Raw genomic sequence first — 22,943 nt, 5'->3', positions numbered from 1 at the left:
CTTGTTAGACTGCAGCATTACTGCTGCACAAGGTGGCTCTTTTAGTTTATAACGGCTGGGGGTGGGGTGGGGTGTGACAGTGGCCCTTTAATCATTTCTCAGCGCCGGCACATTGGGTCACTACAAAACAGATATCATTCTCATTGCTGCACCAAGTCATACATCATTGTTCTGGCATGTTCCCTTTAAGATCTCCAAACCAACTTGCATTCAACCCTATTAAAACAGAGTAAAAAAGGTTAGAAATTGTGTTTAAAATGTAGCAAAAACAAAACAATTATTTTCCTTCCCTTCTGATGCTGTAATAGTCCTAACCTGACCTGAAGCCATGCCCAGCTCAAGAAGCGTTTTCATACAAAAATATGAAAAAAATAATTCAAAAGCAACATCAAAACCCCGCAAATCAAAACACTACAATAAAACATATAATAGTACTGGCAAAGTGGATGAGACTATGAAAATAACCTACATGGGGGAAAAAAAAAAATGACATTTACGGTAAATCCGTAGCTTGTCAATTTACGTAGCGGATTTTTACAGTGGATTTCATCTTTTGCCATGAAACAGGAGGAATCTGAGGGAAATCTGCAGAATAATCTAAACTAGATCCAGCAGCATTTACTGCCGCTGCGTATCGACCCTAAAGCAATTTTGATAATTCCTATTTTACGTTTGAGATTTTGCACAAAAATTTGGGAAAAATTCTAAATTGCAAACGCACTGTGTGAACCAGGCCTTGAAAAAAAAATAAAATAATAATAATAATAATACTAGGATGAGCACCAAAGGGAATGCAGCAGTAATTTAGTAAAAAAAAAAAATTAGGAGACCCCCGACAAATAAGGACCACAGTGGCCTAGTATGAGGACTGGCCAGGCAGCTTTACCTCTTACGTTACACTTTGATTCCTAGTATTGCACATTACCTTTGCTTCCTCGATACAAGCGAGATACCACCTAAATACAGAAGTGGTTCCACGATAACAGCCCAAAAATACATACATTGAAAAAAAAAAAAGAAAGAAAGAAAAGGGGACGGCCCTGGAATCAGATTCTATGCGATTGCACTGGAAAGTCCGTGCCGGGCTGTCACGGCCGGGTCACTCTATAGGTAGGAGGCTCTTCCAGAACATCTAGAACTGCCCATTGTACCAGGATCCGTACTGACAACAGATGCCATGGATAGCGACCAACTACCCGGCCCTACACACAAACTAAACGTAAAAACTATACGCCATCAAGCCTGGTAATAGTACAGTCTATTAACCCCGCACATGCCCACAAATTAAAACAGCCTTTTTCTTTTAATAATAATAATCAGGATGACTGCTTGCCTGGTAGAAATATCGAAGCGCAGCGTTTCCATAATCGATTTAACCGGTGACCCGGTGTCAGCATTATCTTTTTTTTCCCCCCTTTTGCCAGAAACGAAGAGGTTAAGTTGCACACATACACAGAAGAGAGCTTTAATCCTATGTGACACCGCGCTCTCGAAACAATAATTAGCACCTTTTTTCCCAAGCACGGAGCGAGCAAAACACACACCCCTCCTTCAAAATAAAATCCAGAGTAGACGCAGATCACAAACATTGCAGATGCCTGCAGTTTGCATATATACAGTAGCTCGTACGCATTCAGGAAAAAAAAAACTGCCCCCAACCCCCACCATACTGTGTCTCTCCCTCCTCCCCCTCCCTTCCTTCCTTCTCTCCCCTCCTGTTAGGCCTTCGGTGGCTTTGAAAATGCAAATCCATTGATATTTCGGCAACATTCACTGCAGATTTCAATATACGGAAAATGACAAGGATCACAAAAGCAGTCACCCGAGCCCCCGTGTGCGCTCATACTGGGGGCTCCGCCTGAGACATCTGGATATCTAAATATATATTTTTTTTACTATTCATTAGCATCAACAAAATGCAGTCGGTAAAAAAAGAAGAAAAAAAAAAGGTAAATGCAGCCCCCCCGCTGCAGCTGCTAATTGCAGCATTTAATCCGGTATTATGAGGACGGATAGATACACTGCAGCAAATCATCTGGAGGTTTTCCACTCTCCTGTCTGGACGATATAAACAATGTGTACAACGAAAGCGTAAGAAACAAACATAAAACAAAACCACACAAATGCACAGAAGGCAAACAGCAGGTCGCTCTGCTGTGACGGCTGCTGAAAATGACACTGCAACACCAGCGCTCACGGTACTGACCTTATAAAGTGCAACTGTGCTATAATCCAGCGATTTGAGGCATACAAGGTAAATCCAGTACAAAAAACCCCCAGAAACAAACGAAACACATAAAAGAAAAATAGACGGAATTGCAAAAAAACAACAACAATAATAAATCCCAAGACACTCCTGCGTTCTCGTCTTCTGTTTAAAGGGAAATGTGCAGAAACCAGAGACTGGCAGCCATTTTGCATTGATCGTTCTCTCTGCTCTCTCCTCCCTCTAGCTCGCTCTCCCTCTCTGAAGGAAGCAGCTTTTTTGTGACCTTCAAATAGAGGCAGGTCATGTGACCAGGGCTAGACTTGTCAATCAGGAGAGCAAGTGGAGAGAAAAAAAAAGGGGGGAGGAGGGCGCATCGGTCTTAAAGGGCCGGCAGCCAGTTTTAGCAGCCTGGTTACCGGGATTTCTTAGTAACAGAATACAGGAGAGACACACACAAACATTCAGTGTTTTCCCTTCATGCGCACATACTACACACATTTATGAACTTATAAGTTTTTATTCTTTAATGAACTAAAGAATTAAAAAATAAAAAAATAAATATATATAGGTAAAAATAAAAATAAATTAAAACAACGCTATTAAGATCCACAAAAGTCGCTGACATGTTGTAAAATTAATTTGCATAATCGTTCTCACGCAGTTTAATTTTTTTATTTCTTTTACAGGTGGAAATAAACGCAGCGTTTTGAAGCAACAGCAAAACAAACTCACGCAGAAGGTGCATTTTTAACCCCTTCAGGACCAGAAGATTATTCCCTTTTTTGCATCTTTTTCCAAGAGCCATAACTTTTATTTTTTAAGGGTAAGTTCACACTAGGCGGTTTTTTTTTATCCAGCAAAACCTGATCTCTTGGCAGGAAAGAAGCTGCAGGAAAAAAAACATTTTTTCCTTGTTTATTTCTTGCATTTTTTACCACATTTTTGCTGCATTTCCTCTTCCATAGAATCAGGTTTTGCAGCGGTTTTTTGTGCCAAAAACAGATACCTGCGTTTTTTCACCACCCATTCTACTCAACGGTTGAAAAACACTGAAAGAAGTGACATGCTCTATCGTGCTAAAACCATGCAAAACACAAAATACTGCTGACAAAAAAAACAATGTGAGTGCATGAGATTTCTTAAATCTCAGACTTTGCTGATACTGTAAAACACAGCTGAAAATTAGCATAAAAAAGCAGCAAAAACACCTAGTGTGCACTTAGGCTATGTGCACACAATGTGGATTTGCTGCGGATCCGCAGCGGATTTTTTCGCGCAGAAACGCTGCAGATCCGCACTGTGATGTACAGTACAATGTAAATCAATGGGATAAAAAAAATAGCTGTGCAGATGGTGCGGAAAAATCAGTGCGGAATTGCTGCGGATTTCAAAGAAGTGCGTGTCACTTCTTTTGTGCGGATCTGCAGCGTTTCTGCACCCCTCCATGTTAAAAATCCGCAGTGGCAAAAACCGCAGAAAATCCGTATTAATTCCGTATAAAAAACGCACAAAATCCGTGGCAAATCCGCAGCTGCGGATTCTGCCAGGAGATGCGGATTTTGTGCAGAAAATTCTGCATCACTTTTCCTACGTGTGCACATAGACTAAGGGCTCATTTCCACTGGCGAGGAAAACGGACGAGTGCAATCCGATAAAAAAAATCGGATTGCACTCGGACCAATGTTATTCAATAGTTGTCTTTTCATTTGCGATTTTTTTCTCGGCCGAAATCGGACTGAGAAAAAAATCGCAGCATGCTGCGAGTCTCGGACGAGAGTCGCCAATGCATGTCAATGGGTGCGAGAAAAAAAAATAAATCGCACAGCACTCGCACCATGCGAGTTCTGTCCGATTTTTACGCACCGGTGTCCTTTGAAAAGCCGGCAATTCAGCGCGGTGTACAGTAAAATCACACTGACAGGTTAGAATAGACTAGATATATACACATAGAATGTGTATATATACATATATATATATATATATATATATATACACATATATATATATATACACATATATATATATATATATACACACACATATATATATATATACACACATATATATATATATATATATACACACATATATATATATATATATACATATATATATATATATATATATATATATATATATATATATATATATATATATATATATATATATATATATATATATGTCAGTGAGACACCTATATATGTATATTTATATTTAATGCAGCGCTAGATAGCATAAAAGCCGCTAATTCAATTGCCGGCTTTTGCTCTCTCCTTCACAAACCCGACAGGATATGAGACATGGTTTACATACAGTAAACCATCTCATATCCCCTTTTTTTTGCATATTCCACACTACTAATGTTAGTAGTGTGCATGTGCAAAATTTGGCCGCTGTAGCTGCTCAAATAAAGGGTTAAATGGCGGAAAAAATTGGCGTGGGCTCCCGCGCAATTTTCTCCGCCAGAGTGGTAAAGCCAGTGACTGAGGGCAGATATTAATAGCCAGGAGAGGGTCCATGGTTATTGGCCCCCCCGTGGCTAAAAACATCTGCCCCCAGCCACCCCAGAAAAGGCACATCTGGAAGATGCGCCAATTCTGGCACTTGGCCACTCTCTTCCCACTCCCGTGTAGCGGTGGGATATGGGGTAATGAAGGGTTAATGCCACCTTGCTATTGTAAGGTGACATTAAGCCAGATTAATAATGGAGAAGCGTCAATTATGACACCTATCCATTATTAATCCAATTGTTTGAAAGGGTTAAAACACACACACACACACACACACACACACACACACACACACACACACACACACACGATTTAAAAGTATTTTAATGAAATAAACACAGCGGTTGTTTTAATATTTTATTGCTCTCTCAATCCATTTGCAGACCCTCGCTTGGCAAAACAATAAACACACAATATACACCGTCACGTCCCACGAAGTAATCCATCTGAAGGGGTTAAAATAATTTACAAGCAGGAGCCCTGCAAATGCAGCTGTGCTCGTGCTTGTAATTCCCCGGCGAATGAAGGAAATGTAGGTCATTGACCTACATTTCCTTCAGTCGCTGTGATGCGCCCCCTGGTGGATGTCCTCATATGACCTGGAGCGTGGGAAAAAGTTCCCAGGCTGCAGTTCATGAGAACATCCAGCAGGGGCGCATCACCGCGACTGAATGTAAGTATAGATCACTGCTTTCCTTTCAGCACCCGGGGATTACAGGCACGAGCGAGTGGTTTATCGCAGCTCCTGCCTGTAATATTAGTTAACCCCTTCAGATGGATTACCTCGTGGGACCTGACAGTTCATCAGAGAGGGTATGTATATTGTGTGTTTATTGTTTTGCCAAGCGAGGGTGTTGCTGATGGATTGAGAGAGCAATAAAATACTAAAACAACCTGTTTGTTTCTTTCATTAAAATACTTTTAAATCATGTGTGTGTGTGTTTTTTAACCCTTTCCAACAATTGGATTAATAATGGATAGGTGTCATAATTGACGCCTCTCCATTATTAATCTGGCTTAATGTCACCTTACAATAGCAAGGTGACATTAACCCTTCATTACCCCATATCCCACCGCTACACGGGAGTGGGAAGAGAGTGGCCAAGTGCCAGAATAGGCGCATCTTCCAGATGTGCCTTTTCTGGGGTGGCTGGGGGCAGATGTTTTTAGCCACGGGGGGGCCAATAACCATGGACCCTCTCCTGGCTATTAATATCTGCCCTCAGTCACTGGCTTTACCACTCTGGCGGAGAAAATTGCGCGGGAGCCCACGCCAATTTTTTCCGCCATTTAACCCTTTATTTGAGCAGCTACAGCGGCCAAATTTTGCACATACACACTACTAACATTAGTAGTGTGGAATATGCAAAAAAAAAAAGGGGATATGAGATGGTTTACTATATGTAAACCATGTCTCATATCCTGTCGGGTTTGTGAAGGTGAGAGCAAAAGCCGGCAAACAGGATCATGGGGTGCATTAAAAGAGGTCTGGATACACATGATGAGAGCATTATACTGCCTCTGTACAAATCCCTAGTTAGACCGCACATGGAGTACTGTGTCCAGTTTTGGGCACCGGTGCTCAGGAAGGATATAATGGAACTAGAGAGAGTACAAAGGAGGGCAACAAAGTTAATAAAGGGGATGGGAGAACTACAATACCCAGATAGATTAGCGAAATTAGGATTATTTAGTCTAGAAAAAAGACGACTGAGGGGCGATCTAATAACCATGTATAAGTATATAAGGGGACAATACAAATATCTCGCTGAGGATCTGTTTATACCAAGGAAGGTGACGGGCACAAGGGGGCATTCTTTGCGTCTGGAGGAGAGAAGGTTTTTCCACCAACATAGAAGAGGATTCTTTACTGTTAGGGCAGTGAGAATCTGGAATTGCTTGCAGAGGTGGTGGTGATGGCGAACTCAGTCGAGGGGTTCAAGAGGCCTGGATGTCTTCCTGGAGCAGAACAATATTGTATCATACAATTATTAGGTTCTATAGAAGGACGTAGATCTGGGGATTTATTATGATGGAATATAGGAATATAGGCTGAACTGGATGGACAAATGTCTTTTTTCGGCCTTACTAACTACCGTATTTTCCGCTTTGTAAGACGCACTTTATTTCCCCCAAATTTGGGGGGGAAATGTGGGTGCGTCTAACAAAGCGGATATACCACTTACCATTACAGGCTGGGATGAGGGGGTGTCCGCCGCCGCTACCGCCCGCTGCCGCTGTCTCCCGCCGCTGCTGCCCCAGGTGATGCTGGAGGCTCCGGTGCTGCGGGGGGCTCTGGCGACATGTTGTGAAAGACCAGAGCCCCCCGGCAGTTCGTCCATGCGTTCCAGTATGACTAACTCCGGGAAAATGGCCGCCGGAATCTCGGGAGATGAGATTTCAGCGCTGAGATCTCATCTCTCGAGATTCCGGCGGCCATTTTCCCGGAGTCAGTCATACAGGAACGCATGGACGAACTGCCGGGGGCTCTGGCCTTTCACAAAATGTCGCCAGAGCCCCCCGCAGCACCGGAGACAGCCCTGCAGCATCGGAGACAACCCTGCAGCACAGGAGTCCCCTGCAGACCCCTCATCCCAGCTTGCAGCACAGGAGCCCCCCTGCAGACCCCTCATCCCAGCCTGCAGCACAGGAGCCCCCCTGCAGCACAGGAGCCCCCCTGCAGACCCCCTCATCCCAGCCTGCAGCAATGCTCCACTCCTGCCTCCAGCAACGACCCTGGGACCCTGATCCACCACAGCCACAACCCCTGGTAAGTAATAAGACGCATGGATTATAAGACGCCCCACCAATTTACTAAAAAAAAGTTTTTTCCTATTTTTCTCCTCAAAATTTGGGGTGCGTCTTATAATCCGGAGCGTCTTACAAAGCGAAAAATACGCTTATTAACATAGTATGTTACTATGTTAATTGAATTAGCGGCTTTTATGCTATCTAGCGCTGCATTAAATATAAATATACATATATAGGTGTCTCACTGACATATATATATGTATATACACACATTCTATGTGCATATATCTACTCTATTCTAACCTGTCAGTGTGATTTTACTGTACACGGCGCTGATTTGCCGGCTTTTCAAAGGACACTGGTGCGTAAAAATCGGACAGCAATACGGATGTCATACTGATGTCATACGGATGATGCGATTAAAAATCGCATTGCACTCGCATGACAATCGCATACGTTACATCCGTTTTTTCGGTCCAGATTACGGACCGATTTGTCTCTCGCCAGTGGAAATGAGCCCTTAGCCTTATGCTTCTGCCCAGAAGTAAGAGGGCTTCGGTTTTTTGTTCTAGTTTTTAATGACACCATTTATTTTACAGCTAGCATGTACTGGAAAAACTGCAAAAAAAAAAATTCCAAATGGAGTGAAATTATGAAAGAAGCTGTAATTGTTGTGTGTTGTCGGGTATTTGTCAACGTTCATTCTGCAGTCAAACCGACGTGGCAACTCGATTCTTCGGGTCTGTACGATTACAGAGATACCAAACTTTGTTTGTTTGTTTTTTTGCACATTTTGGTAATGAAAAAAAATCTAAAATTTGTCGCATAAAATAAATACATTTTTGTGTCGGCATTTTCTGCAACCCATAACTTTATCTTTGTCCACGGAGCTGTAAGAGCTTGTTTGTTGCGTGGCAAACCTCTGACTATTGCCAGTGGTCTTATGTTCGCTTATACGGGCGCACAGTATTGCAAAATATAGTACAAATTACTCTGCCTATGGTAGAGTACCAAGATGGCGGCGATGGGTGCCTTCAGCAGGCTCCCCAGCTACTATGGTAATCCACTGGTAGCCAATGATTGTGCCGCGGTGGGCACTGGTGAGTACGCACAGCCATGTTAGATAAATGCCACTGTCAGACTACCAGCGGCATTTCAATTGTTAAACAGCAGCAAAAGCGGATAATGGTGATTGCTGTAGTTATGGGCAGATGCCGGCTATGTATTACAGCAGGCACAGCACCTGAGTGCGCTCCATACACGTGCACCCAAAAAAAATAAGTACATATATGGCGGGGTATAAATCAAAATAAACAAGGCCTGCACCCCCAACCAATCAAGGAACGGTGCAGAAATAGTCAAGATAGGTGCCAAAATTAATTGAAAATCACACAAGAATGGAACACCATAACAAAGTAATATTAAAAATAGCAAAAGTTTATTATAGAGAAAATTTACATAAACAAAAAACAAAAGAAAAAAATGATAAAACAGGGATATGACAAGGTAGACCAATAGTAGATGGCACCACAGAACAACAACAGAACCCAGTCAGGTATATGCTAGAAGTATAAAGAACATGCTCAAAGATCAGATACCAGAATTAGTGCATAGTCACAAAAAGCATCAGAGATAGTGCAAAAGGGGCTGTAAACCACCCTTAAGACTGAGAGCAGGGTAAAGCCAATAAGGTCACTAAGTGCTATAAGTAGTTTACCCGAGTGAGTTCTGGAGCTCTGAGGTGCCACCGTCCCCAACGCGCGTTTCGGCGCTATAAGCCTTCTTTCGGGGGATGGCATCCAGAACACAACAGAGTCCTTATATAGGAGAACTTGCCCAATGAAGCTAATGCAGCTGTCATAATCACCGTATGGAAGCGGCGCATGTGAGCGCTGACACGACCGGAAGCGGGCGCGGGCGAGGATGTCATCAGGTGAGTTAGCCCGACCGCTAGGCCCCGCCCACAAAAATCACGTGAGCGGAGCCCGGCGCACAGGAGAAAACACCCAGATGAAGACGCAGTCACACGCGTCCAACCACCAGGGGCAGGCGCACATGCGCACAACGGTGAGAAGCCAAAATTGGAGGACAACAGCCGACATAAGAAAATAAAGTGCAATACAATACAATACAATACAGTAATTAAATGCTGATAAATAGTGCTCAGAGAAGTGGATATAAGATCAAAACAATGATACATAGGTATATATATATATATATGAAGAATATAAAATACAAGTGCCAAAAAATTTAAAATGCGCATGAGATATACATAAAAAGATACATGAAAAAGCAGATTATATATATATATATATATATATATATATATATATATATATATATATATATATATATAGTGCATAACGTGAAGAATCCAACGTGTATCCATAGTAAAGTGGCTGATTGATGGGAGTTAATTTTCACCTCCAAAGCTGAATAAAGGCAAGTAAACACCAAAATATCAATAAGACTAAAAAATAGAAGGTAGAAAATAAAGACTGTTAAAAAATGATAAAAAGCACATCATAAATTAAGATGCCATTAGTGAGGCATACATAGATTTTGCCACACGGGCAAGAAGCATAGTACACCACCATTGTGGTCGTACACGTAATTGCTTGTGTGATTGTGAATGTACGGCCATCAGAAGAAGAAAAATCTCGAGCTGTCATGATGTTAGGACACGCCACACATCTACCACATGGCTGACAACCCCAGGTACTCACCCGGGGAGGCAAACCTGGAAAAATGGGGGGTGGGGGAGGGGGCACCAAGTAACTCCTTACGAGATGATCACCCAAATTCTGAGACCTACGGGCCGTAATAGAAGGTTTGGAGGGTAAATATTGCTTAAGGATGGGGTCCACCAGAAGGATCGGCCAGTATTTGGAGACTACATCAAGCATATTTTTCCACTGGGAGTGGTATTGTGTGACCAATCTTACCTGTGTATCTTCTTTATTAGTACCAGGGGAGTAGAGAAGTTGATGTCTCCCAGTGTTTCGGGCTCTATTGTAAGCTCTCTTAAGGCACCTCTTACTGTAACCCCTTTCCAGGAAACGATCCATCATTTCACCAGCCCGTACCTCGAAGTCCTCATTAGATGTACAAATCCTTTTAATATGGAGGAACTGGCCTACAGGAACAGAGTTGATCACATGGGGAGGGTGGGAAGACGTGGCATGCAGTACAGAGTTGACGGCCGTGTCCTTACGGAAGGCATCGGCAAACAAAATACCATCAGTACCCCTCCTCACAGTGACATCTAGAAAATCAATCGAATTGAAATCAAATTTAAAAGTCAAGTGGATGTTCAAATCATTCAAATTTAATGCAGAAAAGAAATCCTGTAACTCAAGAGGAGTACCCCGCCAGATCATGAAAATGTCATCAATGTAGCGGGTCCAAAAAATGACCCGCTCCATTGATGAATCACGATCCGACGAGAACAGGTCCTTCTCCCACAGCCCCAGGAACAGGTTAGCGTAAGCTGGCGCACAAGCCGCGCCCATCGCAGTTCCCTGGAGCTGCAGGTAGAAGGACCCATTGAAAAGGAAAAAAATTTTAGTTAAAAGAAATTGTAAAAGAACAAGCAAAAATTCATTGTCACTGGAGGAGAAGCTGGTCATGGACAAAAAAATACCGAACCGCGAGCTCTCAAGGTGAGAACAAGGGAGCAAGTTTGCGATATTCTAGCTGCTGCTGAGGAGGAAAATATCGAGGCCTTAAAAACTATCCCACGCCATTTTAGGAAATTCCATTCCTGCGACCCCTCTGGCTTCCGGGTTAAGGGCATTGACCGCATTGTCTCTGGTCTACGTGGGGGCAATTTAAGTCGCCTTTTGGCGCAAAAGGAATCATTCTGGATCTGGAAACTCCGTACCCTACAGCCACAGGGTTTGAATGAGGTTTTAAGTTTTGTTCCCTTTCTGAAAATCCCTTGATCTCTTTTGCTGATTTATTTGTAATGGCATCTTAATTTATGATGTGCTTTTCATCATTTTTTAACAGTCTTTATTTTCTACCTTCTATTTTTTAGTCTTATTGATATTTTGGTGTTTACTTGCCTTTATTCAGCTTTGGAGGTGAAAATTAACTCCCATCAATCAGCCACTTTACTATGGATACACGTTGGATTCTTCACGTTATGCACTTATATATATATATATATATATATATATATATATATTGCTGCTTTTTCATGTATCTTTTTATGTATATCTCATGCGCATCTTAAATTTTTTGGCACTTGTATTTTATATTCTTCATATATATATACCTATGTATCATTGTTTTGATCTTATATCCACTTCTCTGAGCACTATTTATCAGCATTTAATTACTGTATTGTATTGCACTTTATTTTCTTATGTCGGCTGTTGTCCTCCAATTTTGGCTTCTCACCGTTGTGCGCATGTGCGCCTGCCCCTGGTGGTTGGACGCGTGTGACGGCGTCTTCATCTGGGTGTTTTCTCCTGTGCGCCGGGCTCCGCTCACGTGATTTTTGTGGGCGGGGCCTCGCGGTCGGGCTGACTCACCTGATGACATTCTCGCCCGCGCCCGCTTCCGGTCGTGTCGGCGCTCACATGCGCCGCTTCCATACGGTGATTATGACAGCTGCATTAGCTTCATTGGGCAAGTTCTCCTATATAAGGACTCTGTTGTGTTCTGGATGCCATCCCCCGGAAGAAGGCTTATAGCGCCGAAACGCGCGTTGGGGACGGTGGCACCTCAGAGCTCCAGAACTCACTCGGGTAAACTACTTATAGCACTTAGTGACCTTATTGGCTTTACCCTGCTCTCAGTCTTAAGGGTGGTTTACAGCCCCTTTTGCACTATCTCTGATGCTTTTTGTGACTATGCACTAATTCTGGTATCTGATCTTTGAGCATGTTCTTTATACTTCTAGCATATACCTGACTGGGTTCTGTTGTTGTTCTGTGGTGCCATCTACTATTGGTCTACCTTGTCATATCCCTGTTTTATCATTTTTTCTTTTGTTTTTTGTTTATGTAATTTTCTCTATAATAAACTTTTGCTATTTTTAATATTACTTTGTTATGGTGTTCCATTCTAATATATATGGCGGGGTGTGCAAAGGGGTTAAAAAAATGCAGCATGTCAACTTTTTCAGTAGTTTTTCCCTCACTGAAATCAAAATAAGTGCCAAAATGAAACCCATACATAATTTTAGCTGCTGTTTCTGGCCATAATAAAAAGAAAATGCATCAGAAACGCCATGTGTGAACATACCCTTACAGTCGTAAGCAGCATTATTTTAGAGCATAAACTGAAACATAACCATGAAAAAGCCGCATGAGGTCTGACATTTGGTGCAACAAACTAGATACTAGATATGTTGCTCCTTTTTTTAAGTTTGGTCCATATGACCGTATTGTACCCATATATGTTCTCATCTGTATTTCCGCAGCAATTTCTGACCTGACCCAGGGTCTTACGACTATAATGCAGTTAGTTCAAAGCATAAAACTGGCGATCAGATCAGAAACTATCTAAAATACGCTATATTAATTACGGTCATGAGACCTGCGGTCAGAGGAGAAATACACTGCAATATGGTCTTGTGAATCAGACCGTAAGGCCCCGTCTCACATAGCGAGATCGCTAGCGATATCGCTGCTGAGTCACAAGTTTTGTGACGCAACAGCGACCTCAGTAGCGATCTCGCTATGTGTGACACGTACCAGCGATCAGGCCCCTGCTGCGAGATCGCTGGTCGTGTCGGAATGGCCTGGACCTTTTTTTGGTCGTTGAGGCCCCGCTGACATCGCTGAATCGGTGTGTGTGACACCGATCCAGCGATGTCTTCACTGGTAACCAGGGTAAACATCGGGTTACTAAGCGCAGGGCCGCGCTTAGTAACCCGATGTTTACCCTGGTTACCAGCGTAAATGTAAAAAAAAACAAACAGTACATACTCACCATCTGTTGCCCGTCAGGTCCCTTGGCGTCTGCTTCCTGCTCTGACTGAGATCCGGCCGTACAGCGAGAGCAGAGCACAGCAGTGACGTCACCGCTGCGCTCTCGCTGTACGGCTGCTCAGTGAGAGCAGGAAGCAGACGGCAAGGGACCTGATGGACATCAGATGGCAAGTATGTACTGTTTGTTTTTTTTTACATTTACGCTGGTAACCAGGGTAAACATCGGGTTACTAAGCGCGGCCCTGCGCTTAGTAACCCGATGTTTACCCTGGTTACCCGGGTGCTGCAGGGGGACTTCGGCATCGTTGAAGACAGTTTCAACGATGCCGAAGTCGTTCCCCTGATCGTTGGTCGCTGGAGAGCGGTCTGTGTGACAGCTCCCCAGCGACCACACAACGACTTACCAACGATCACGGCCAGGTCATATCGCTGGTCGTGATCGTTGGTAAATCGCTATGTGAGACGGGGCCTTTACTGCACGTTACATTTTCACAGCATTTTTTTTTTCGCTGCGTTTCAGAGTACCATCAAAGTCTACGAGATTTCGGAAATCTCATGCTCATACATTGGTTTTATTTTCCTGACTTTTTTGTCAAAGAGCTTGTTTTTTGCAAAATGGAGCATGTCACTTTTTTTTCAGCATTTTTCACTCATTAAAAGCAATGAGTAGTGCAAAACCGCTACAAAAAACGCAGGCATGAGGTTTTGCTGTGTTTTTGGTGCCAAAACCTGATGAAGTTGAATCAGATTTTTTTATGCACTAAACTATCAGCATGCACAAGAAACAAATATACCCTGACAAAAACGCAGCAAAAACTATGCAAAACCTGCTTTTTATAAGCAGTTTAAACATAGCTTAAACTTGCCATAAAAAACCCGCTGCGATAACGCAATGTGTGAACATAGCTTTAGGATGGTTTCCTGCAATGTTGGCCAAGTCACGGGCAGCATGAATCACACACTGTCTGTATGGCTAGGTTCACATCGCGTTAGTGCCATCCGTTTAACGGATCCGGTACTAAGCGGCACTAACGCAATGTAACGGATCCGTTAATGCACCCATTGCTATCCATTATCGTAACGCTTCCTAACGCATGTCAAAAATTGGCATGCTTTAGCGATGGTCCGTTACTTTGTGACACACCTTCGAACACGGTCTACCGCGTTTTCGGGTACGTTAGGTCTAAAGCACAGCACACGGACGTGTTTGCTGTACATAGATCTCCATTACTAACGCATACCAACACAAAGGAACCATGCGTTAACGCGATTGAAGAAAAAAAAAAAAGACATTTTGGGCATCAGCGTTAGCGCATCCGTTTAACGAATACGTTAAACGGATGGCACTAACGCAATGTGAACCTAGCCTATGACTGCAGCCTGGTATATATTTCTGTGAAATGTGCCAGCCTTTCTTATTTTTTTTGCGGGTATTTTAAGGGAACCCGTCAGCTGATGCATGCTACCATGTGGTTTGGGCACAGTCTGAACTACGGCAGCCAAATACATGTTTTTCTGAAATGCTCCAGAATTTCAAAGAAAATATTATAGTTTGAAGATCCGGTTGGGGACCACAGCTGGAGACTAGGGAAGTCTGGTGTAACTTCTGGCCGACTTTTTCCAGTGGCACTACAGGCATCTCTATATGCACACACATGGGAGAGACCTGTCATTCACCTAGGGCATGACATTATGCTTTGTGAGCACTGCAGGTAATCAGTGGCCGACTGTCTGCAGCCTTTGCCCTTTCAAAGCAGACGCCTGTTCTGATGGAATATTAATAGGCAGCAGCCAGTCAGGGTCTCCCGATTGGCTGCAGTGCTCCCAAAGCATGATATCACGCCAGCACAGACATCGATGGAACATCAATGGTGCGAGAGGAGAGTATAAGCTTTTCTTACTCTACTTGGGCATTTAGCAAGGGGTTGTCCAAGACGTGTGTACAATCCCTGTAACAAATTTGTTTAACTTGGCTAATTAGGGTTACGATTCACTTGTTTCTCATCAATGTGAATAAAGTCAAGATTCCATAGATCTATTTGCATTAGTTTACCGATCGTGTGTGTGCCCGGCAAAATACACATGGACGAGTCTGTCAGCTCAAAAAACGGTGCACAGCCAATTGAATCCCTACTTACTACTAATACAAGTGGCAGAGAACATGTGCGTATGTGCTGAAATCTCGCTGGAACCTGTACAACACATTGGTAGAGGGCCTGAAAACTTGTAGGACCAGCCACTGGTCTAAAGCTGGACTTTTTTTTTTTTGCTTTCGAGATATAGTCAACCCACTTATAAAGAAACCCAAAACATTTAACGAACTAAGTCATTTACATAAATTACCTCTATCAGCATATTTTTCCTACCATAAAATAATCCACCATTTTTCCACAGCTATGAGATCGATTGGTTCTCCTAGCCCTTCTCAGTTTGAATACCTTTGCTCTGTCTATTTGACAAACAAAAATAGACAAAGGGTCAAAACTGTCCAAGTTTCTAAAGTCGTGGGTCAACCTTGATATTTTTGACATGTCTACAATTGATGAAGTTTTTCCTCATCATTCCTTACAGAATGGGCCCCACATAGTCCCCCCATACAGTATAATGTGCTTCACATAGTCTTTCATACAGTATAATGGGCCCCACATAGTCCTCATACAGTATAATGCGCCCCACATAGTTCTCCATACAGTATAATGGGCCCCACATAGTCCTCCATACAGTATAATGGGCTCCACATAGTCCTCCATACAGTATAATATGCCCACAGTCCTCCATACAGCATAATGGGTCCCACTTAGTCCTCCATACAGTATAATGGGCCCCACATAGTCCTCCATACAGTATGATGGGCCCCACATAGTCATCCATATAGTATAATGTGCCCCACAGTCCTCCATACAGTATAATGTGCCCCACAGTCCTCAATACAGTATAATGGGCCCTACAATAAAAAAAATCTAGTCCTCAGTTGCTTCGGTCTTTGCAGCTCTTCACAGCGAGTGAGAAATAGTGGCATCATCGCTCCAACTAAGCTGAGACTTCACACGCAGAGGGAGACTGATGGAGGAGGGAATGTCAGCTGACGGGCCCTCTCTTCCATCGCTGCTTCATTAGTATTGGCATCCAGGATATCGATACAGTTGAAGGTGCAATGCCCGGGGGAAAGAAGGGCAGTAACAGCGTCGCAGGCCAAATAAAATCACCCTGTGGGCCACATTTGCTGTTTGTGCTCTAGAGGCTCTTCTACCAAAAGGACTAATATCCGCTATTTATATACTTAATTATAATCCAATCATAAACATCCGCATATGAGGAGATAGGAGGGAAGAGAGATACCACAGCATCTGTGGCAGCTGATATGGTCCAGGTCATTTAGGTCTATTAATGCGGTTAACAAAAAAAACCCAAATTAAAATACTCATGACCTGGTATCCTACTCCTGAGCTTTTACACGAGTTTAACTCTGCAATACCAGATAAATGCTGGATAATTTAATTCAGGAAGGGGCTCCCTCTTCCACATATTTTGGACTTGCTTTCTGATATCTTAACTTCCAGAAGGAGGTTGAAAGTCTTGTCAGAAATGTACTGGATAAACACATTCCTCTAGACCGGATCGCATATTTAGTAAATGTGTTCCCAAGGGATTTGGATAAACCTAGAGCCAGACTTTTCATTCAACTTTTGACTGCAGCAAAATATTTCATTGCCTTGCTTTGGAAAACAAAAAAAAACTGCCCCCATCGACATAGGACTTATCTACACGAATAAAGGATATTCGTTTGATGGAACATCTGACAGCTAGGCTTCATACTTCTGTGGACAAATGTATACAGACCTGGATGTCTTGGGACATTTCCTCGGAACAACTACAGATTGTGTTATGTATCCAGTTCTTATCAAGAACAATTTATATTAATCAAATATTTTATAGCTTTACAAAAGGGATGATGTTGATGTTATTGTATTATTGACAATATAGAACGCGTTGTCTATTGACATTCTGTAATTATTTATACTAAAAAAAGTTTGCAATCTTTTTATATAGTTTGAAAAAATGTTGTAATTTGCATCAAATCTTTAGTGCACTCGCTTTACCCACTGCTCCATCTAGATCAAACTTTGCACCTTAATTGCATATTTGGTGCAGCTCATGCCTGTGCAGCTTTGCGAGCATCGCACTTCACTTCTCAATGTTGATGTTAGTAATAAAGGGGTTAACACATTAAATACATTTGGCTTAGGCCTTTCTGACAACACAATCTTAGCAAAAATGTTGGCACAAACGCAATGATAAATGTCCCACATAAGGTACAATATAATGCCGTAAACCCTGGCCTGAATTACTGTTATCAGAGGTGACTTTTCTACTTGGTCCCGCCACTTGGCATACGGCACAGGTGAGGACTGCCATCCGACAATGATGGAAGCAAAAGTCTGCCTGATGACAATGACCATTACAGATGGTAACATCGGTGTGGACATCATATACCGCCGATCGTTTATTAGTGGTATGAAAAGCTATGGTGCGTTAAAGGGACCTTAATAAGCTTGGCGCACTACATCAGCATGCTCACAGTCAGGTCAGTCTGTGCTAGTCGTACCTGGAAGATTATGAACACGGATTGGAAGTGCAGTGGATTGTGTCCACTGCGAGGGTGAAATCTGTGGTGCACCGGTCATGGCAAAGCCACAGCGCCAATGCCAACAAAGCCTTATTGTAAAATATGATCACACATAGCGCAATGGTTATAATTCTTGTAAAACTTCAAGTACCGTAAAAAACACACAGTTTGTTATGATCTTAGTATAGTGCACGTTTACTCAGATCCCAATTACAATGGTATACCTGAATACACCGCCCATTATATCCCTCTAGCCTGAGAACAAAATGAGCATCAGTCAGGCTTCACGTCTAAAAAAAAAAAAACACAAAAAAACCCCACCCCAAACAAAAATAAAACGGCAGTGTAAAATGGCACATTTCGGGTGCACAATGCAGTATCCCATATTGTACAGTCTATACATGGCAACATCAAGCAAAAAAAAAAAAAATCTAAGGCCATGTTCACACACAGCTAGACAGTGCACAATCTGCTGCTGAAAACGCAGATTTACAGGACAATATATGCAGATTATATTACAAATCACAAATTCACAATAAACAGTTACTCTCTGTACATGCAAGCGACACTGGCTGTGGCGGTCACGTGATTGATGGACGGGTGAGGGATTACAAAGAATTATCCAATATCAGCCTAACACAATTTGTACTATTTCATCATCTCCCGCCTCGATTACTGCAACACCCTCCTCTGTGGCCTCCCCGCTAACTCTCTTGCACCGCTCCAGTCTGTCCTCAACTCTGCTGCCCGGCTAATCCACCTCTCTCCTCGCTACTCCCCTGCTTCTCCCCTCTGCAAATCCCTCCACCGGCTCCCAATTCCCCAACTAATCCAGTTCAAACTACTAACACTGATCTACAAAGCCATCCACAACCTGTCCCCTCCATATACAGTACAGACCAAAAGTTTGGACACACCTCATTTAAAGATTTTTCTGTATTTTCATGACTATGAAAATGGTACATTCACACTGAAGGCATCAAAACTATGAATTAACACATGTGGAATTATATACTTAACAAAAAAGTGTGAAACAACTGAAAATATGTCTTATATTCTAGGTTCTTCAAAGTAGCCACCTTTTGCTTTGATGACTGCTTTGCACACTCTTGGCATTCTCTTGATGAGCTTCAAGAGGTAGTCACCGGGAATGGTTTTCACTTCACAGGTGTGCCCTGTCAGGTTTAATAAGTGGGATTTCTTGCCTTATAAATAGGGTTGGGACCATCAGTTGTGTTGTGCAGAAGTCTGATGGATACACAGCTGATAGTCCTACTGAATAGACTGTTAGAATTAGTATTATGGCATCAAAAAAGCAGCTAAGTAAACAAAAACAAGTGGCCATCATTACTTTAAGAAATGAATGTCAGTCAGTCCAAAAAATTGGGAAACTTTGAATGTGTCCCCAAGTGCAGTGGCAAAAACTGTCAAGCGCTACAAAGAAACTGGCTCACATGAGGACCGCCCCAGGAAAGGAAGACCAAGAGTCACATCTGCTTCTGAGGATAAGTTTATCTGAGTCACCAGCCTCAGAAATCGCAGATTAACAGCAGCTCAGATTAGAGACCAGGTCAATGCCACACAGAGTTCTAGCAGCAGACACATCTCTACAACAACCGTTAAGAGGAGACACTGTGCAGCAGGCCTTCATGGTAAAATAGCTGCTAGGAAACCACTGCTAAGGACAGGCAACAAGCAGAAGAGACTTGTTTGGGCTAAAGGAATGGACATTAGAGCAGTGGAAATCTGTGCTGTGGTCTGATGAGTCCAAATTTGAGATCTTTGGTTCCAACCACCGTGTCTTTGTGCGACACAGAAGAGGTGAACGGATGGACTCTACATGCCTGGTTCCCACATTGAAGCATGGAGGAGGAGGTGTGATGGTGTGGGGGAGCTTTGCTGGTGACACTGTTGGAGATTTGTTCAAAATTGAAGGCATACTGAACCAGCATGGCTACCACAGCATCTTGCAGCAGCATGCTATTCCATCCGGTTTGCGTTTAGTTGGACCATCATTTATTTTTCAACAGGACAATGACCCCAAACACACCTCCAGGCTGTGTAAGGGCTATTTGACCAAGAAGGAGAGTGATGGGGTGCTACCCCAGATGACCTGGCCTCCACAGTCACCAGACCTGAACCCAATCGAGATGGTTTGGGGTGAGCTGGACCGCAGAGTGAAGGCAAAAGGGCCAACAAGTGCTAAGCATCTCTGGGAACTCCTTCAAGATTGTTGGATTTCCGGTGACTACCTCTTGAAGCTCATCAAGAGAATGCCAAGAGTGTGCAAAGCAGTCATTAAAGCAAAAGGTGGCTACTTTGAAGAACCTAGAATATAAGACATATTTTCAGTTGTTTCACATTTTTTTGTTAAGTATATAATTCCACATGTGTAAATTCATAGTTTTGATACCTTCAGTGTGAATGTACAATTTTCATAGTCATGAAAATACAGAAAAATCTTTAAAAGAGGTGTGTCCAAACTTTTGGTCTGTACTGTATTTCTGAACTAATCTCCCAATATCTCCCCTCACGCAATCTGCGATCCTCCCAAGACCTCCTACTCTCCTCCACACTTATTCGTTCCTCACACAACCACCTCCAAGATTTCTCCTGAATATCCCCTAGATATCTTCTGGAACTCCACGCCTCAACACGTCCGATTATCCACCACCCTCGATCCTTCAGACAGAACCTGAAAACCCATCTCTTCAGGAATGACTACAGCCTGCAATGACCATTCACCACCACCCGAGCTGCCGCATCACCAACCACCCGAGTTGCCGTGTCACCACCGCCAGAGCTGCCGCCTCACCACCACCCGAGCTGCCGCGTCACCAGCCGCCTGAGCTACCGCGTCACCAGCCGCCTGAGCTACCGCTCCCCCGACCTTCTGTCTCTTCCCCATTATCCCATAGAATGCAAGTCCGCAAGGACAGGGTCCTCTCCCCTCTGCACCAGTCTGTCATTGTAAATTTGTGTACTGTAAACGTTATCTATAACCCTGTACGTAACCCCTTTTCTCATGAACAGCACCATGGAATTAATGGCGCTATATAAATAATAATAATTTCTGTAGTTCTTGTTCCTTATACCCTTTGACAACAGCTGTATTGCTCTGCTTCTAATGAGCTTTCCACTACAGTGCTTCAGGCCCTTTACACGAGGCGATGATCCCCTGAACAATCATTCATATGAACAACTGCGCCCACAGATCCCACAAGCGATCATTCACATCTCCTACAATGACAAAAGTTAACACAACACGGGCTTTCATGTACACAGGGATGTGAAGAAAGCCATGATAATTACAGCCCATGAATGCACTTATAGTGCTGATCAGCTCTCATGGCCATCTACCTGTGTAAAAGGACCTTAACAAGGGGAGAGGTTTTAGCCTAAAAGAGTAAAATTTGTTGCCTAGCAGAACCGGGATTAACAAATCAGAGGGGGCAACATCTATGTATGTATGTATGTCCTGTCCATACTTGCATGTGAGGGACTACATGGTATATTTTTACTTATGGATTTTTGCTATCTTTTTCTATACCCCATATTTTAAAAACATCACTAAAATAACGAGCAAGTCTCCACCGCTGTGCCGGTCTGTGTTGTTTGGCTGTAGCGGTGACATGTCAACGGCACTGCAGCCAATTACTGGGATCAGAGATTGGCTGCAGCACTGTTAACATGGCCTCATTGCTAAAGGCAAAAAACAGATTGGGGAAGCGGCGGAGACACACTGGAATGAGGGAGGTTAAAAAACAACAGCAACAAATAAACAACTGTGCTTTAAAGGGGTATTCCCATCACCAAGATACTATCCCAAGGTGTAGTAGGTGTAATAATAATTGCAAATTTCTCCAATTAGAAATGTAGTATAGTTTTTCTGATTCACTACATCTCATTCTTCATGTGCAGGTATCCATGGTTAGAACCACTGATATAGTGACAGTTAGCTAGTTGCTATTGGTTGAAACCATGGATACCGAAGGTCCTGCAATGCCTGCACATGAGGAAAGACAGCGAATCAGAAAAACTAAACTACATTTCTAAATGGAGGTATTTGCTATTATTACTACATATAATCTTGAAGATGACAGTTCACCTTTAAGTGAAGTAAAAAAAAAAAAAGAACCCCTTTAAAGGGAACCTGTCACCCCCTCCCCCAGGCGTTTTTAACTAAAAGAGCCACCTTGTGCAGCAGTAATGCTGCATTCTGACAAGGTGGCGCTTTTATTTCTGGGTGCTGTAACTGCCGAAATAATCAGTTTTATAATTTGTCCAAAATACCTTGTCTTCCGTCAAGGAGGCAGGCCTTTCCCCCCTGCTGCAGACGCCACACAGCCGTCACTCAAATCTTCTTGGCGCCGCCTCCTCTCCGCTGTTTTGAAATGATGCGGCGCCTGCGCTCTTTTCTCCTGCCTTGGGCAGGTGCAGTGAGCGCTGCCCGTCTGTCCTCTGTGCGTACGTACGCCCTGCCTGTGAATCCCAGCCCCGCAGTGTCTTATGATTTATTCATACTACAGGGCTGGGATTCCTGGGCATGCGCATTGCGTGTCTAAGCCTCTCACACCGCCTGCTACAGCGTGTGCATCCTCAGGTGATCCCTCCTCCGTGCAATCGCCTGGAACCTTGCCAAGAGGGTGAGAGGCTTAGACACGCAATGCGCATGCCCAGGAATCCCAGCCCCGTAGTATGAATAAATCATAAGATACTGCGGGGCTGGGATTCACAGGCAGGGCGTACGTACGCACAGAGGACAGACGGCCAGCGCTCACTGCGCCTGCCCAAGGCAGGAGAAAAGAGCGTAGGCGCCGCATCATTTCAAAACAGCGGTGAGGAGGCGGCGCCCGGCGCCAAGAAGATAACGGCTGTGTGGGTCTAAAGCAGGGGGGGAAAGG

The 22,943-nt window shown here is 43.3% G+C and overlaps 1 protein-coding gene across 4 annotated transcripts in view; it reads right to left on the bottom strand.

The window, feature by feature from the left end:
- TNRC6B (trinucleotide repeat containing adaptor 6B) overlaps positions 1-22,943 on the bottom strand; it is a 106,279-nt gene that overhangs the window by 70,201 nt on the left and 13,135 nt on the right. For 2 of the 4 annotated variants that reach the window (XM_077277369.1, XM_077277370.1), the window contains exon 1: positions 2,207-2,477. The exons of the other annotated variants lie outside the window; for them this stretch is intronic. In XM_077277369.1, the coding sequence (XP_077133484.1) occupies positions 2,207-2,421 (215 nt within the window). In that variant the 5' untranslated portion in view covers positions 2,422-2,477. Of the gene's footprint in view, positions 1-2,206; positions 2,478-22,943 lie in introns of those variants that run through there. 4 annotated transcript variants of the gene reach the window in all.

This window comes from Ranitomeya variabilis, chromosome 8 (genome assembly GCF_051348905.1).
Source record: "Ranitomeya variabilis isolate aRanVar5 chromosome 8, aRanVar5.hap1, whole genome shotgun sequence".
Taxonomy (NCBI): Eukaryota; Metazoa; Chordata; class Amphibia; order Anura; family Dendrobatidae; genus Ranitomeya; species Ranitomeya variabilis.
The sequence above is the reverse complement of the archived record's forward strand: the minus strand, read 5'-3'. Positions and strand labels throughout refer to the sequence as shown.